The 19,673-nt window shown below is 39.6% G+C and overlaps 1 protein-coding gene across 2 annotated transcripts in view; it reads left to right on the top strand.

The window, feature by feature from the left end:
• The window catches only part of LOC134790990 (ras-related protein Rab-5B-like), a 30,236-nt gene that overhangs the window by 6,176 nt on the left and 4,387 nt on the right, over positions 1 to 19,673 (top strand). For both annotated transcript variants that reach the window (XM_063762032.1, XM_063762033.1), the window contains exons 3-5: positions 6,056 to 6,128; positions 18,573 to 18,789; positions 19,250 to 19,365. In XM_063762032.1, the coding sequence (XP_063618102.1) occupies positions 6,056 to 6,128; positions 18,573 to 18,789; positions 19,250 to 19,353 (394 nt within the window). In that variant the 3' untranslated portion in view covers positions 19,354 to 19,365. The remainder of the gene's footprint in view (positions 1 to 6,055; positions 6,129 to 18,572; positions 18,790 to 19,249; positions 19,366 to 19,673) is intronic.

Genomic DNA, 19,673 nt, shown 5'->3' with positions numbered 1-19,673 from the left:
AACAAATTTTATGGTTTGCCGGGCGTTTTACTCGCGGTCTAGTTTCCTAATGATCTGTTACTAGCTTCGCACGAGTTACACAAAACCTTAACAAATGATACACCTAAAGCTTCCTCAAGAATCACTCCATTGATAGGTGGAAACCGCATGAAAATCTGTTTGGTTGTTTTTGAGTTACATACATACAAAGAGACAGACGCGGCGGTGGACTTTGTTTTATAAGGTGTAGTGATATGGAATAGTTCATACGGAACATGAGATCTTAGATAAACAGAGGCTCTACCGCGAAAATCCAAAATCGATATTTCATTATCTGTCTCTCTAATAGGGACCGTGTGCGTTGAAGGGTCTGCCATCTTGTGGCCTGAATCGGAAACATATGTGTACACATGTACATTGCCAAAACAAGTGCTATCATCTACAGTTCTCGTCGGTACGTTTCCCTGTGCATAGGACGTTCTGCCATCGTGCGGGCTACATCGGAAGCATAAACGACACATTTACGCCTCGCGCCAAATATCAGACGGCTCCTATGCTGCCCCCTATAGTTAATGCACGGGGCCTATATGCAAGAGCTCTAATATGCCCGGGTTTGCCTCAGTTAAACGGCTATGGGAATATATCTCTACAATCGGTAAATTGTCTTCTTGTGCACTGACACGGCGCTAAACGTCTTTTCTCATCCGCTGTGACCTCACATCAGCGGTCGGCAACCAGCAGCCCGCGAACCTCTCACTTGCGGCCCGCGAGCCTCCCTGGCTATTTTGTATGTAATATTGACAAATGACAATGTCTGATAACGTCACAAATATTAACAAACACGTCGTTAACTGCTATGTGGCCCTTGGTTGCTAAAAGGTTGCCGACCGCTGCCTCACACTGATGTGATGTGGATTGGATTATGGACTTTATAGTTAGATTCTTCAATTACTAACAGACTAAAGGAAAAGTTTTGATTTTAGCAGTCTATGTGTGTACAGTCCCCATCAGATATACTGGAGCGGCCAAGGTGTTCACAATATCTGAACACGCACTCTAACGCCCTGAGAATAGAGGCGTGTTCAGATATTTTATTTATTATATTCTGTACAGACAATATTTATGTTATTTTTACTCACAATCTCGAGCTGCTGGGATCCCAATGGGACAAACAGAAAACGTATGTCCCTAGTCTTTTTTTCCGTTTCTTTACCATTTTTCACAGACTTTGTATGACGATAACGGAATGGATATTAAGAAAAATGTGTGGACATTTTGGAATACTTTTTTGTATGTACGTGTGTAAACTCTTTATTGTACAAAACACAAATTAGGATCGAAAGAACTTATGATTCTGAGTAGAAATAACGTTTAAATTTACAAATGAGAGCAAGTGGCCTGAACCGCTTTAAATAAAATGGTCCAATATAGATGTAGACTATAAGCCAAGCCACAATAGCCTCCAAAGTATTAGGGTTCCGTACCCAAAGGGTAAAACGGGACCCTATTACTAAGACTTCGCTGTCCGTCCGTCCGTCCGTCCGTCCGTCCGTCCGTCCGTCTGTCACCAGGCTGTATCTCACGAACCGTGATAGCTAGACAGTTGAAATTTTCACAGATGATGTATTTCTGTTGCCGCTATAACAACAAATACTAAAAACAGAATAAAATAAAGATTTAAATGGGGCTCCCATACAACAAACGTGATTTTTGACCAAAGTTAAGCAACGTCGGGAGTGGTCAGTACTTGGATGGGTGACCGTTTTTTTTTGCTTTTTTTTTTGTTTTGTTTTTGGGTCCGGAACCCTTCGTGCGCGAGTCCGACTCGCACTTGCCCGATTTTTAATTGATTTAGCCGGCCATACCTGTTTCGCTGTCATTGACTAGGTCAAGTCGCTCGGCCGCTCCACTCGTAAACACGAGTTCATTAAGCGATTACGAACCTATGATGGATGTATCTTCTTTGTCTTACTATACACGTATTATACACATTACTATTACTATAGGAAAAGAGAATTGATTGTAATATAATTCAATCAATGTATTTTGCTATAGGTATAGGTAAAAAAATTAAGTAAAGCACCCTGTGTCGTGGGTGTGACAATTTACACTAACACATATAATAATTTACTTGACATTGACAAGTATTTATGTTTAATCATAAGTGAGTAGTGGCAAATAAATTTTGTGTTAGGTGGCCTCATAGCGTCATAGAAAATCACCACCAAACTCCGTTATCAATGTAATTTGGTAATTGAAATTTGAAAATCAACTGCGCTCAAGTAAACAAGTATTATGATCGGTGCCCCAACTTAAGAACCCAAGTTGCCATACTAATTGTATAGAAAAGTGGATAAAGGCCTGGCCAAACAGCCGGCGCGACGCAGCGCCGCGTCCGCGCCGCGCGACCGCGGCACATGCTAACAGGTTACCGACGTCAAACAGACTGCGTCCCGCCGGTATCACGCCCCGCTTCTGTCGCGCCCCGCGCCGCGCGGCCCCTTGCGTCCACGCGGCGCGTGCGCAAGGTCACATCAGTCGGATCGGACGTTAGGCAGCGAGCGGTGCGCCGCGTTCGCGCGCGCGATGAGGGCGTGTTGAGAGCGTGAGGCCGGCGCGATCCGCGCGCGCCCTGTTTGAACAGGCATCGCGTCGGCATCACGCGGCGCGGACGCGGCGCTGCGTCGCGCCGGCTGTTTGGCCAGGCCTTAAGTACTTATGTTAGGGAACCGATTGTTATATTATGTACAAGTTATAGTAGAACTATGATATGAATTTAGAATGCGTATTTTTGGCAACCCTTTTTTTATGGTAACGTTGTTTGATCACCGCGTAAATGAAAGCTTCAAGATTCTTCAAAGACGGGATCTGTCGCCGCTAAAGGAAACCATGCCAGTAGGGCCAGTCACGCTGGTCTGATTAATTATACGGTAGACAGGCTGGTTTGGTGTCTTAGACGCCAATGAGTACCGTTTTTGTGCTCATCAAGTCACCAGTTGACCCCACTGTTGAGTAAGGTCCGAAATACAGCTGTCAGTGTTATTTTTACTATGGGCGCGACAGTTTTCAATTTAAAATCATATTTAATACACACCATAACACATACAACGAAAACGGAGTATCGGTAGGTATTAGATAGCCAAGTTACAATATAACACTGAGTCGTATTATCCAAACACAGAAAAAAAAATAGTTCTCCAGCCAAGTAAATACTCTTGAATCAAGATATTTTGTGTTTCCTATATAAGGAAACAATAAAATTCTTGCGTCAAGATATAAAATGTTTCAACGTTTATTATTTAAGCCAAAAATATCAATTCTTTATCGCTACAAAAGGTTTTTTTTAAAAGCTGAATATTCTCACCAAGAGCGTTTGCGTTTTGTTTTATGTATTGTAGTTTTTGAATTGAACCTAAGTGTCTTAGTGCAATACTTAAAAAACTTGTGCCAAGAAACTTTGTTTCTTGGGGCTAAATATACGACTTGTGGGCCAAGAAAACTACCGAGTGGACACCAAACATAGTGCGGCGGCACGGCAGACCTAGAAGGAGGTGGCGGCACGATCTCGACGTCTTTCGGAAAGATTGGCCTAATATTGCCATAGAACGAGACGCGTGGAAGAAAGAGAGGGAGGCCTTTGCCCAGCAGTGGGACACAACAGGCTAACAAATAATAATAATAAATATACTCATAATTGAATTCAGAATTATATTTCTCCATAAAAACTAGTGTCCGACCGAAACATGTTTTTTTGCCGAAACCGAAACCGAATGTTCGGCTTTGGCTCTAGTTTCGGCCGAAACCGAAACCGAACCTTTTGTAGACTTCTTAAAATCGTTGAAAAATGTCGTAAAACCGCTTTTACAGTGTATATTATGGGGCTATCAACACCCAATGTCCTTGAAATTGATGTTACTTAAGCAGTCTTTTAAGAAAATTACTAGAGTTAGACCAAGATAATTCTGCAACGATTTTGATAACACACGCAGTGCAAGTGTTATTTTAAACGTCAAAACTTCTATGAAATATGACGTATAAATAACATTTGCACTAGTTGCATTCATTCACCAGTCAAGCCAACATGTAGATACAGGGTCAACCAAAAACGCGAGCGCAGCGAGCGCGAATTTTTTGTTGACAATATCGCAAGGCCGGGTACCGATCTACTTATCCTGAAGGATAAGTAGTTGAGCACAGACTCCAACCAATGTCCATTGTATTAAAAAGCGAGATATTTCCTTGAGCGCTGGTGGCCTAGCGGTAAGAGCGTGCGACTTTCAATCCGAAGGTCGCAGGTACAAACCCCGGCTCGTACCAATGAGTTTTTCGGAACTTATAGGTATACGAAATATCATTTGATATTTATTATTTGCTTTTCGGTGAAGGAAAAACATCGTGAGGAAGTCGGTCTAGTCCCGATAAGGCCTAGTTTACTCTCTGGGTTCGAAGGTCAGTCTGATGGCAGTCGCATTCGTAAAAACTAGTGCCTACGCAAATTCTTGGGATTAGTTGTCAATTGGACTCAAGGGACCCATGAGCCGTGGCAAAAATTCCGGGATTACGCGAGGAAGATGATGAGTTTTCTTATTATTCCTTTGCCCAGGCCCAGTAACATGCGACAGTGCTATCTCATTTACTCCGATACAATTAGACAGTGCGCGCGTTATAGGTATTAACAGCCTCTTAAGACTGCGTCGACCGTCTAGTGGCGCCCTCATTAGTGGAATTGTGCTTTATAATAAACCAATTAATTTCTGTACCTATACATGAATCAGTATATGTAGGTGCTAGGTACATATTAATATTGTTGTCCTACTTATTCCCCAACTTTTGGTCTATGTCACATAGTTTAGTTTCATAGTACGAAGTAACATTTCGTAAGTTTCGGCCCGGCCGAAAGGTTCGGCCGTTTTTGGCCGAAACCGAAACTACAGCCGAAACATGATTTTTTGGCCGAAACTGGCCGAAACCGAAACCGAACCTTCGGTCAGACACTAATAAAAACAAGAAAAAGCATTGGTTCAAGAATACGTTACTCAATGTAAAATATTATATTATTTATATCTAGAGCTGAAATTTCTTAGCGCAAAATTTAGTATATCTTGTAAAAAGAATTAATTTTCTTAAACCAACATGATTCTCGTGATTAGTTGAAGATGTAATGTTTGTTGTTCGAAACTTGTTCGAAACTAAACTAATCTAAAATAAAAGCCCTCTTATTGACTATACAATAATGTAATAAATTCAATAGAGGTACAACTGTTCTAAAAGCTTAACAATATTTAGTACCGGCCAGACGTCATGTTTCTCGGAAAAATCTTAACACCGCGAACTAGGATTTTCAACACAGGGTACAGCGACATCTAGCAGGCAATTTGATAACTAAAATTAAATTCTTGCAAATAAACCAAACTCTCAAAGCAAAATTGTGGTGCTTCTTCTTTGAAATAGCTTTGGTTCTTGACTGTATATTGAAAATATCAAACCAAAAATGTATCGCTCTTGTCTAAACACTTAAAAGTCTTAAAGGAAAATTTTGGTGCTTCTTCTTTGAAATAGCTTTGGTTCTTGACTGTAGGTTGAAAACATCAAACCAAGAATTTATCGCTCTTGTCTAAAAACTTAAATGTCTCAAAGCAAAATTTTGGTGCTTCTTCTTTGAAATAGCTTTGGCTCTTGACTGTAGGTTGAAAACATCAAACCAAGAATTAATCGCTCTTGCCTAAAAACTTAAAAGTCTCAAAGGAAAATTTGGTGCTTCTTCTTTGGAATTGGTTAATATTTTTGGTTTGATGAAGAGTTACTCAAGCTAAAACCGTTTTTAAGAGCGTGCAATATCTCTTGCCAAGACTTTTTTTTATTGCGGCGAATAATTAATATCTTAACTCAAATCACTAAAATTAGCTTTAAAAATGTGTAAACATAAAACTAAACAATTTTTATTATCCTTTAAAAAATGATGATTGTTTTAACTCAAGACATATTTATTGGACTAAGCAATTTATTATTTTCTTTAAGCAACCGTGTGCAAGAGAGTTTTTCGTTTTGGATTAAGATATCTTTTTTATCTGTGCAGGTACCACAGCTTAGCACCCATGTACTACCGAGGGGCGCAGGCCGCCATCGTCGTGTACGACATCACCAACCAGGTCAGTTTGTACATAATACCCTACCATTTTAGCCGGTTATCAAATCAGCATTTTTTGGAAACCACGCGGTAACCGGCTTACCAAGTCTTTGGCTGTCTTTCCACTGAGTATTTTCTCCGCTGAGCGTTGGACTGGATTATGTTGTTTGCTGATTCCCGCACGTCTACTCTCATCTCGTCCTCTGTGGAAAGGCAGCCTTGAGGTTTAACTAATTCTAAGTTAGGTACGGGGGTATCTGAATATCTTCAATTTGGCAACGATTTATCTATTCGTGATTGGTCCTACTCGTGTATTTTAATCTTCCGTGAACAGTGTTTTTTTCTGGGTTTCACTTTCTTGACTGACCCATAAAATACCACTCGTGTGGATTCATTCATTTCAAAATAAATTTAATTTGGTTTATTTAATAGCCGATTAAAAAATTATTACACAATGTACTATATCTTCATTGTATAATTTCTATATTATGCAATAATAATCACAATATGTTTATGGCTTTACGGCAGCACAAGCTCGCAGTACCGAAATGTTGGTCACAAATGAAGGCATTATTCTTCGTTAGCACGGTAGCAATACGGAGTGTACCGAGCGGATCACATGACTCAGCGAGTCATGAGACAACTATCACACAATGCTTTACATTTCTAATGTTTCCTTTGCGTGTGACGTCACACAATATAGCATCCAATCATTCATTGTTCTTCTCCATATCGAACCATTGCTAGGTTGCCTGATCCCTTAGGCCCGGGCCTAGTGGGTCTAGCTAGGCGGGAATCCGGTCCTGGCTATTATGCCTAGGGACTATCATAATGTCAGACATTATAGAACAAAGTCGCATTGTATTTTTACTTTCCCTCGGCTCGTGGTAGCAATTGCAGCTGCTCTTGTTCAAATGTTTTTATCCGGCGGCCTAAACCGCTAACGAGTAATAGTACACAATAATGCACTTTTTTATTTATTTACTCCGATACAAATAGACTGTGTCCGTTTTAGATATTGACAGCCTCTTGAGCCATATGACATTTCCACTTCATCTAACTGCGTCCCGACTATGCACGATGGTACAGAGTAGCAGTGTTTTCTTGGCGGCGCTTGCTTCTAATCCGGCGCGCTTATGTAACCGCTTTCACGGTTTCCGGCGCTCCAAGGACGGCAAACAATTCTTTAAACTTGCGCAACTAAAACTACTGTTGTTTCAATGTATTTACACTTAATGGGCATGGAAAACGAAAGGCATACTAAGTGGCTTTTCCGTTAGTTTAGTATGCGTGCGTAAATAATCGAAGTTGTAGATTAATAGGTGTAGGTAACAGGTAACACCTCTGTTATCTGTTACCTACCAATCGTGTCTCTGTTAATAGTCTCGTGACCGCTTCCTTTTGTAGAGTTCGATTTAGATCCAGCTTTACACAAAATATCAAATGGTACCTAATTTACTTTAATCTTAGAATTTGGAAAGCGTTCTTGAATATTCGATTAGAATCGGCTAAGGTGTATTTGCGTAATTCCGAATCACTTCCGAATGTCCACTTCCAGTAAATCACCAATAATTCCATCTTGTTACGAGTAAATTTTCGGAATTACTCGATATACTGAAGTTAATCAGTAGGGTTAATACCATTTAGTAGTTTTAGTATAAATTATTTTCTTAGGGAGCGCTGGTGGCCTAGCGGTAAGAGCGTGCGACTTTCAATCTGGAGGTCGCGGGTTCGAACCCCGGCTCGTACCAATGAGTTTTTCGGAACTTTTATGTACGAAATGTCTTTTGATATTTACCAGTCGCTTTTTGGTGAAGGAAAACATCGTGAGGAAACCGGACTAATCCCAATAAGGCCTAGTCTACCCTTTGGGTTGGAAGGTCAGATGGCAGTCGCTTTCGTAAAAACTAGTGCCTACGCCAATTCTTGGGATTAGTTGCCAAGCGGACCCCAGGCTCCCATGAGCCGTGGCAAAATGCCGGAACAACGCGAGGAAGATGATGAGTATAAATGATTTTCAAGCAAAATTTCATAAAGCCAGTGCATTAATTTTGACTTTTTCCCATTATTAAGAATTAGACACAGAGCATGGCGGAGAATCGCTGTTTTATCAAGGAAATGTTTGGCATGACAGGCAATGTTAAGCTAATTTACGGTAGCTGAATAACTTACTGTAAGAATTAATGTAAAATAACGAGTAGGCAACACCTGCTAAAATTACTAAACGGTGCGAACGATCGTGCCGAGGGCTGGTACTGCTAGTAACCTCCGTTGCACTTAGCTCCTCATTTCAATGCGCACGAACAACCTTCCCCTGCCCGAAGAACCAAGGTTTCTTTTGCCAGTATGAATCAAAAGGCCACTGCCTTCTTTTTATGACAATACACCTTTTTACAGTTGTTTTGCCATTTCGCACAGCTTTTTACTTATGAATTAAGAACAAATTGTTTTTTATATTAGTGTCACTATGATCTGGTTACCCCGCTCTCTATTTTAATCGAAGTATGCCTGTAACACCGAGGGTCTTAGAACCCAGACTTACGCCCACTTGTGACAATCGTAAATATTGTAATTGAATCAACGGTTGTGGCCCTCCTAGCTAGCAGGGAACTCCTAAACAATGACTCATGTATCGATAAAGCTACTTACAAATTAGTCTGGCTTTGTTGGCAATTTCATGTTGTTATTCTGTTCCGTTCCGTCAGCCAGGGGACAACAGTAATACAGTTTATTAGAAGGAATGTTCTACAACGATCTACTAACGTGTTTTATAGATGGCCCATTAAGGAAAGGCCTTATAAAAAAATAAAAACCCACAAAAATTGATGTTTTTATAATTTAATACCATAAAACCACTGTTTTAAGAGTGACCCAGAGGAACGTAACCATGGTATAACGAGTGACAAAAAAAGAAGTGTGGCTTGTGTGTTCAAGAATGGCTTGGCCTCGAGATCTGCTACAATTGTAGGTAGGTACCTAATTCAGATATCATATCAATATCACTCTTGGTTTGCCTGAGGCTAGGCTCTGTAGCCTAAGCGTTATAATGTAAATCTTGTCATCTACTAATGAAAAAAGTAACTAGTCAAATATCAGTATCACTATTGGTCCGCCGCAGGCGATGCTAAATTTATATTGTAAATCTTGTAGTCTAATGAAGTTGCTAAAAATAGCTGATTGTAATTGGCGTAAGTTGATTCATACGAAGGCCGCCAGCAAGGTTAGGGAACACCAACAAAAGGTGACCTTTTGTCGATAAACTGAACTTATTACTCATCTCATCTATAGGTACAGTTTGATAATAGCCAACTCAAGACTCAAGACCTGCTAGCAACGAATTTGTACTTTGTTACAATACCTTTGGGCCTATTTTGGAAAATCCTTGGCGGTGTTTGGGTTAAACATGGTGGATATTTACTCACATTTATAGAAATGTCGGTAAATAAAGGTAATAAAATAAATTCGTGATAGACCCGTCTATAAATGTGAGTTAATATGTGTTCAAAACCCGAAAGTTTTAAATATTATACTCGTATGGTGGATATTTGATATTAATTGTCTCTTGCAATATTAGTTGTAGAGAAAAGGCAAGAAACGCCTCAGTATCCGCGTGTTCAAGGACACGTTATCAGATAACTGTTAATTGTCGTTTGCGCGATTGTACTGTACTTACACTACTTACTTAGTCTTCACGTGTGACTATTGTAGGGCCAAAACCAACGTGCTTGCAGAGTCGTCAATTAAGCTGGCTGTTTCACTCGCACTCGCAATCTCTAGCGATGCGTGGTGCAATTTTCTCTCTTTGATTTTATTACTTTACCAGCTCGTTGGTTTTGGCCGCACTATAGCATCTTGTGATTAGTAGGTTAGTATTACCATACCACGTGTTGCGCGCACATGCAAACTAGAAATCAAACATTGTTTACAAAATCCATTTGAAGAAATTCGTGTTCGGACTTGACGAAATGAAAGATTTTAACGTTTTACGCGGCATCGTATTTAAGGAAATAGGACTGTCTCTAATAATTATGTCGCTTAACTTCAAACTCGGGTAAATCCAATCGACCCTCTCAGCAAATATCTACCCTATATTATCTCTTATTAAGTCCAAAATCGCATAATCTGACAGATGGATTTACCCGAGTTTGAATTTAAGCGACTCAATTGTGGACTGTCTCTAATAATTTCTAAGAAATTAGAATACTTATCGGAATTTGGATCGTAATTATTCCGAGTTTTTCGGCCAAGTTGCTCGCTGTTCGTTGCATCTTTGGCACGATTTGCAGCCTCAACTTGGCGGATATTGATCATGTGACGTTTTGTTTCTTCTTCTGAACTAGGTCAAAATTCTCAGTTTTCGTCTAAATCGTTTTATTTTTATTATACGAATTTCAATGGTTAATCACGACACACCTCTGTAGTCAAGGGGGTTTACGTACTGACAGTTGATATCTGATATATCGTAGGAGCCAAAGCGATCACAAATATTTGGGTATGATATACACCACAGTAGATCAGGCACCATAGCCAGTCCTCCGATACAGTGGCGTAACGTGACTAATCTAGCCATGGGCAAAGACGCACAGGCGAGGCACTTTTCTGTCAATGTGTATCCCCAAAAGAAGTTAAAAATGTTGGCTATCTCGGGGCCCTCTTATGTGCGTGACCGTGGGCAAGGGGCCGCTTGGCCCAGGCCTAGCTACGCCACTGGTCCGATACATCTGACGGTGAACACTCGGAAGTGTGACCCGGGTAGCCCTGATAACGGTCAGTTTGCTGAACGTGATAGCACGCTATACCGGGCTAGGGTGTTGCCATTCGTCTATAAAGTATCAGCCAAGTTCTCTAATATCTCATGCTCAGATATTTATGAATACCGTATTCGGTCGGATACATCTGGCCCGACGGACTCGGAAATGTGAACAGGGTCCCAGTGAATGGAATGCGTTTATCTCGCTGGACGTGATAGCGCGCCACATGCCGGGCTAGTGTGACATGTTGCCGCGTACGTGGCCATTCATTTATCTACTGTCGACCTGCAGGAAATAGTATAGTAATGCAGGAAATAAATAGTATAGTATAGTATCTGTCGTTAATCACGGGCTATCGATAACACAGCTGTAACAGTTTTAAGCAGTTTGCTTTTTGTATCACACGTATGCTTACTCTCAAGCGCCACCATTTTATGGTGCGTCCAGTTCTAACAAATGGGCCCAATTGCGAATCGAAATTTAAAAATCTTTCGAAGAGGACATATCTAAACATGTATATAACACATCGCATTTTATAAATGTTGAACACACACGCACATCCTAAACTTATAAGGACTAAATTATCTTGACATTTCAAACACACCCGTATGTTATGTTGTTCAGCTCCAGTTAAAATAGATTAATTGAATTATTTAAAGACTTTACGCCCCCAGCCATCAATTATTATGAGATTCCAAGATATTCTTATACTTGACGACTAAAAATAAGTCTACGAGTTGAACCTACTAATATTAGTGTTGGCCGTGAATATTGATCTCCTGCGTCACCTGTAATCACAGGTCGAAGACGTCGAGGGTGATTTTATTATGCGATCTCAAGATATACTTAAAATTAATGATTAAAAATGAGTCTAGCCGAGTTGCACCTACTAGTGTTCTAGAATATTGATCCTCTACGTCACCCGTGGTCACAGGTCGTGTCGCAGTGTTGTCGTATATTTGTCGCACTCGCCGCCCACGTGTATCGACGGCGCACTTGTAAGGCTTCCGAAGTTCAAGGGCTCACGCATACGTCACGATTAACTTGGTTGTTAGTAGGGTGTATGTTTTTAGAAACTGATTGAAATATTGAAATGTTATGTTTACAAAAGAAAGATAAACATTAGCTAGCCATAATATTACGAGTACTTATACATATTAATAAACAACATTAAACAAAACCTATTGCTGGGTGCTGCAAAACTCAAGGGGTCTGAACAGACGGTCTACAGTAGATGTAATTTATTGCAGAAACAACTTGATAAAGATATTAATATTTATCATTTATTAAACACAAAATAGGTTATAAAACACAAAACATGTTAAGTAAGGCGTACTACACTGTAAATGATTTTATAAACGATAGAGATGCCTTTAAGCAGGTAGCTTGATTTCATTAGTATAATAAGAGCTAAATAAATATTGTTTTTTTTTTACATTGTGAATTAAATATGCTAGTGTCCAGTAGAATTGACACATGAGACAATGATGTTCTCGCTTGATTAAATTGTTTAATTTAATTTTAGTTTTGCACACTTGGAGACCTTATACATCTCTAAGTATTTATTTATATATTTTATTTTTATTTTTGATTGTACATACCTATATTTTTAATGTTTCTGACACTTAGAGACCTTTACATCTCTAAGTCAACTTAGGCTAGTAATTATGTGAAGCTATACTGTCTTTTTATGTAACATACGAGCACAAAATGCCGTGTCTTACAGCTACATGTTATTACTATTTTAATATTATTATAGGCCGGTAGCTTGAACATGTCATGCTCGCTTAAAAGTCTTTGCTTACGGTGGCGTCGTTGATCGGGTCGCCACTTTCCCGAATGAAGGTTGAGGGAGGCGATGGCTGAGATACGCGTCATACTCGTGAACGGGTGCTGTTTGTGGAGACTGGTCTGTTTAAGCTAACACAAGCTATTATACTTAGTAACTTTATTTTTATTAATTAATTACAGTGAGACGCCTCATTCTGCTCTCGTATGTTTCTTTTCTCTTAATGAATGTATTAATTATACAGGATATTGACTCTTGGAGACCCTATACATCTCTAAGGATAACTTGATAAACTATATAATCTTATAGTTCTGACACCTAGAGACATTTACACCTCTAAATATTATAGATTTTTTTTTTGTGTTTTGTATCTGTATTTTTTATGTAATTAGACATTAAGAGACCATATACATCTCTTAGTAATTGTAATACGTTAGATTGAATTGTTAGTTTTATTTTATAAAATTGTTGATGTTATTATTTTTGCTTGTAATTATGTAAATTCAATGATGACGTGTAAAAGTGCCCTTGTGGCCTATTTGCTTAATAAATGTTGATGTTTGATGATGTTTGATGGTACCAGCATTACTAGCCAACTTAAGTGAGATAGATTAAAATTATTGGAATTACCTATGTCACTCATACAGACTTGGAATTGGGTACTCCCCAACTGGGGAAATACTCTTAATAATTATCTTATCTCAGAAAACCGCAGCCAAATCGAAAATAGAGCTATATATGTATTCCTATTCAACGTGTATCCAATCACTGCCAGCGACCTGCTAAGGAGGTTCTCTGCTCGTAGGCAATTTTCGCTATAAAGCGGAAAAACCGTGTTATCGCCTACGCTCGTAGCGCGTAGCTCGCGCTGGTAGTGAATGTGTTTACAAACGCCAAGTAAAAAGGATACTAAACCAAACAAAATAGAAATACGAATCAATGGCTAAAATAATAAGTCTTCTATTCAGTGACTTCGATGGTTGGGTGATTTTTGCTAATAGCTATCCGTTATCATTTAGCTGGCCCAATATTACAGGGTTCTATGTTTCACTTTTATCGAACTGAAATTTGAACATTGTCATAGTGACATTAAGTCGAATCTCAACTATCTTGAAAATGTAACATAGAACCCTGTAATATTGGGCCAGCGATTTGCATGCGAATTAAATGTTTTATCACCCGTTTTTATGTCCGGCTGCATAATTTTAGGCACGTTTACTTATTGTTATGGGAGGGTTCTGTGTAGTCTGTCGAAGCTAACTCTGCTCAGGCCCCGTAGACAAAATGCCAATCGCTAACGCTACGTAGCGAACGAAACGCAACTGTCACACTTATATGGAAAAGTGATAGAGAGACACAAAGCGATTCGATGGCGAAGCGCAAGCGATCCTCACTTGGCCAGGTCGCCAGATTTGGCAAGCGACAGTGTAGCTGCACCACCATAAAAGTCCAATTCTCTCGCTCGGGGTAACTTCGAAAGCGGGATAATTTTGAACATGGCAATTATCCAATTATCTATAAAACCAGAAGCACTTCTCACTTTAGCAACACTTACGCTACGAGGAAGGACATGGGGTAGTTTTTAGCAATAAATACCATACCACGCAGACGAAATCGCAGGCTGAAGGTAATATTTTATACTTTACGGATCCTATAAGCATCTAACCTAATATAATGAAAATAGTGAAGCACCTTTACTTATTGTCCTTGACTATTCTAAAATTAGTAACTACGTAGTTTATTCTAGTACATTGTCCAGCTACGTTGGTATTCTCACGGACTCCACATAAATTTGAGCACAGACGACCTTGAGGCCACTACCGCCCGCGGCGGTGCAGGTGTATGCCTAGATAAAGGTGCATTAACTAGCATACAGGTGCTATTATTGCAGACTCCTGATAACATGTACAGTCAGCAGCAGAAGTTGTTCAAAATGATCTCACCGCGACTTTATTGTTAAGAGAACAAGAGCGGGTCAAGGTAATTTTAAACATCTCGCGCCCGCTTAGCAACTTCTGCTGCTGACTGTACATTGTACAGTAGCCATCAGATATCGATATATCTGATCCGCTCCGATGAGCGGTCAAGGTACTCACAAATATATGAACACGCCTCTATTATCAAGCCGCTAGAGTGCTAGTTCAGATATTTTTGAGTACCACGGCCGCTCCGATATATCTGATGGCGACTGGACATGTGTAATTAATTAGCTAGAGTGAGTGTAAGTGAAACGCTATTGTACCTATATGATATGGTTAAATGAAAGAGGGTTAAGAATTCCGATTTACCCCCAGGCTTTTAATCCATTTTAGATTCTTTTTGGCGTCCTACTTTTCGACATCATTTTATTTTTACGAACCGGGTATACGGGTACCCGTACATTCGTAAATCCGTGACGGTGAAATATAATAATTGCCTAAAAAAATTGTGTAAATTGATTTATAAAATTTTTCGTCACATCCAGTCACTCGGAATAGAAATTGGGGATTACTTTTGTATAGAGAAATAGTCTCGAGACGTCGTCCCAAAATTGTGCCCATACTATTAAGACTTACCGACCTTCCATGTTCAAGCCGCAACGTAGTGTGCACGAAAGAAATATCCAGACATGTATACTTGACAACACAGTTTCCTTTTCCGGATTTTCGACAGTCAGTTGAATCGAGCATTCTAATAACTTATCAATTCTATTGGCGGATATACTATAGTATTGATGGGAATCCACGCGTCTGAATGTTTAATTAGGCGGCTTTATACGCGCCGGTTACATGCGAGCCGCGCCGCGACCTTGCATGCGCCGCTATTCGTACAACAACTGCCCAATGTGGACCTTAGCTCGTTGGAATAAGGTTTACGAATGGGCAGTGAACTCCAACGATGCCGTGGGGAACAGCTGTAATAGTCGAAAAATTACTGACATTGTTACTTTTTAGCTATTGTACCTACTTACATATATCTTTTTTTTTTTTTTTTTTTTAATTTATTTAGGAAACAAACAGTCGCATACAAATATGTTTAAGCTTGCAGATATACAATAAAGACCTATAGTTCCATTAAATATAAAATAATGATATTGATAATAAGTAGAAACAGGGCTAGTTCGGTTCTGCCTATAAGTAGGAAGATGCACAGAAGTAACAATTGGATACACAACTCATAAAGTACCAAGTATCGATCATGCTTACAGACGTAAGTACATACATTTCATAAGACTGTAAAACTATGACTTTTTTTTTTTTTTTTTTTAAACTAAGTATGTAATAACATTAAACTGTTATGGAAATATTTGGCTCCGCAGACCACTACTATATTTACCGAAAGACAATGAGAAGATATCTAGATTTATGAAGTTAACATTATAATTTTGACAGGCTCGTCTAAAGAAAGTATTTTTGGCGAAATTAGAACTACAAAAGCTGATATGGAATGTTTGGGGGTGACGAGTGGGAATACGACGCGGCAACTTAAAAACAATTTTTTCAAGAAGAGTGGGAGAATCAATGAGGCTATTTAGGAGTTTATAAAGAAACATTTGATCTATAAATACACGTCTTTTTTCTAGTGGCCCAAGACCACGACGGTGTGTGCTATTCTCTGACATGTTTAAACCGTGGCGGAAGTGGAGCGACTTTAATAACTTGTTTTGAATTTTTTCAATTCTTTTTATATGAACGGTATATTGAGGGGTCCAGACAACGCTACAGAATTCTAAAATGCTGCGAACATAAGAGGAGTATAATACTTTTAAGGTGTTTGGATCTTTAAATGGGTGAGATAGTCTAAGTATCAGACCCAATTTCTTGTAGGCCTTCGTGGTGATGTGGTCTATGTGTGAAATGAAATTGAGCTTAGAATCTAAAATAATGCCAAGATCTCGAATCTTTGTGACTCTATTTATGACCTTTCCTGAAAAATTAAAATTGAAAAGAAGCGGACTACGTTTACGAGTGAAAGTAATACAGTTGCATTTGTCAGGGTTTAGAAGTAATTGGTTATAACCGCAATATGTGGCAAAGCTATCAAGATCACGTTGCATGTCCAGGCAGTCGTTCTTTGTTTCTATGATTTTGTAAATTTTTGTGTCGTCTGCATAGACTAGATGTTTAGAACTAGAAAACGATGAACCCATGTCGTTAACATATAGGATAAATAACAGCGGTCCTAAATGAGAGCCTTGAGGGACCCCTGAATCAATGGTTAAGTATCTGGAAGTATAGCCCCTCAGTGATACCGCCTGGCATCGGTTTTGGATATAGGATTCAATCCACCTGTAGAGATCGCCGTGTATACCGAGTTCGTATAATTTGTGTAATAACATAGTATGGTTAATTTTATCAAAAGCTTTTGAGAAATCGGTATACACGGCGTCAACCTGATGACCGTTGTCAATAGCGTTCAGAATAAAATCTGTGAAGGTAATGAGATTCGTGTCGACACTACGGCCACGAAGAAAACCGTGTTGGTCAGGAGAAATTATACGAATGATACAACTTGCCAATTCGGAGGTCACTATTTTTTCAAGAATTTTGCCAAATATGCATAATTTAGATATGGGTCTGTATTGTGTCACATCATGTTTATCTCCGCTTTTGTGTATTGGTGTTATTAAAGCCGTTTTCCAAACAGAAGGGAAACAACCCTCGGATAACGATTTACGGAAAATAATAGTGAGAGGAGTAGCCAATTCCTTACTACAGCGAGAGATTAAAATAGGATGAATACGGTCGAGACCCGCTCCCTTATTTGTATTAACCTGTTGGAGATGTTTAAGGACAAGTGTTTTATTTATGTTAATCGAAGAGATATCTACCGGACTATTGTTTGTGTAAGAATTAGGAGAGACTGGGTGCACGGTACCTTTAACAAAAACTGAATGGAAATAATCATTAAAATAATTAGCTACTGTCTCGCTGTCAGTAGAGGAGTTGCTTCCATAATACATACAGTCTGGGGTTTTGTTTGCGGAAAACTTTGATTTAATAAATGACCAAAAATATTTAGGACAATTACGAATATTTTTCTCGGCAAAAGATATATATGAATTATAGCAATCCAGTTCCATTTTGTGTTCTCTTGTTCTTAATAACTTGAAAGAAAGATAATCTAAAGGGTTTTTGTAAGTTTTCCACCTGGTGTGCATTTTACGTTTTTCTCGACTTAATTTCACTAACGCCCGGGTGTACCAGGGGGGACGATTACTAGAGCAGTTTGTCTTACTAAGAGGAACATACTTTTTTATAAGAGTGTTCAAGATTGAGTAAAAATAAGTGGTAGCCTGATATCGTTCGATTACACACTCGAAACTTGGTTTAGGTGTATCAAAATAACCTGAAATTGGTTATTTTATTGGTCAGAAACTGAGCACATCTGGCTATGGGTCTTATTAGCTATTCTATTTGACAGTTGAAATATGCGCATGTCAAACTTATACGAAAAATTTTGTCATTCAAGCAAGATCATTTTTTTTTATCGTTTCTGGCTATAGTTCCCATGCTATCCCAGTGCGGATTATCACCTTTGAATTTCTTCGTAAATGTACTGGTGACAATTCAATATTGAGAGACATATGGCTGATCTGATGATGAAGGTGGCAAGAACTAAGCTAATAAAACAACGCAACCTCATTGAATTTGAATGGTGCTGGCAACTGTCAAAGGTTTTAATAGAAGACCAGCATAGGTTTTACCTGTCTCTAGTATTGTTCTATAAGATTAGGATGTTGTTTATTAATATGATGTTGCATATAGGTAAAACAAAACAGGAATTTGACATTTTTCGTAGGGCAGCCACGTAAAATCTATGTGTTAAATACTTCGACAGGCCAACCCCATTAGAATCTAGGTAACTAGTAGATTACTGTCAAAGAAAAGTACAGTCGGTGATAAAAGGTTTAAAAAAAAAAACTTTTTAACCCTTTTGATTGCAGGACACATTCGGGCGCGCGCGTAACTGGGTAAAAGAGCTGCAGCGGCAGGCATCGCCGTCGATAGTGATCGCGCTCGCCGGCAACAAGAGCGACCTCGCCGCCAAGCGCATGGTCGAGTTCGAGGAGGCGCAGGCGTACGCCGACGAGAACGGCTTGTTGTTTATGGAGACCAGCGCCAAGACCGCCATGAACGTCAACGACATATTCCTAGCGATCGGTAAGTGCAGCTGAACTGTCGAGTTCGATTTGTAATGGTCGAGTTCGAAGTCATTCGAAGACGCCCAAGCGTATGCTGACGAGAACGGGCTGCTTTCCATGGAGTCCAGCGTCAAGACCGCATTGAACGTCAACGACTTATTTCTAGTGATCGGTAAGTGTGCTCGGGCGGCGTCCAGAGGTGTGTCTCAACCTTATGCCAGCGGCCTTGGAGTATTGCATATTCTTAACGATCGGATTTAACATCTAGAGATATATGTATAGTTATAGAGGGTGCTGGTCAGTAACGGTCATTGTCACTAAGTGTTTGGTCGAGTTCAGAAAGCGCAAAACTATGTCGATTCAGAACATAAGAAAAGTTGGAAGTTTCCGAGAAGTTAAGATACTAAACAGAAAACCCAAAACTTTTTTGAAATTAGGAGATTGAAACGTATAATCAAGTGTAAATAATTGTGTTTCAGCGAACAAGTTACCAAAGAGCGAAGGCGGCGGCGGCGCGGCGGCGGGCGGCGCGCGGCGCCTCAACGACGGCGAGCAGCCGCGCGCCTCCTCCTGCTGCAAGTGATACACGGGGGAGGTGCGTACCGGCATACACGAGTACACACGCTTCACAAGTGCTACTCGACACGGGTACACACATACACGAACAACTCGAGGGTAGGGGGATACATATAAGATTACACGCGTGTACACTGTTGTACACAACTAAATACCTAGAAGAACACGTCACGACGCCTAAATCTCTCAAAACGGATGAGTGTATGGAATGAACCTTTAGAATGTCATTCAATGAAATTCAGATACAGGATGTTAGTAGTAGTAGTAGTAGTAGTATATTAAGGTTATTAACCTTTATTGTACAAAAAAGAAAACATTGTCTTACCT

Source organism: Cydia splendana, chromosome 5 (genome assembly GCF_910591565.1).
Source record: "Cydia splendana chromosome 5, ilCydSple1.2, whole genome shotgun sequence".
NCBI classification, from domain to species: Eukaryota; Metazoa; Arthropoda; class Insecta; order Lepidoptera; family Tortricidae; genus Cydia; species Cydia splendana.
This window is presented reverse-complemented; position numbering and strand designations above follow the sequence as displayed.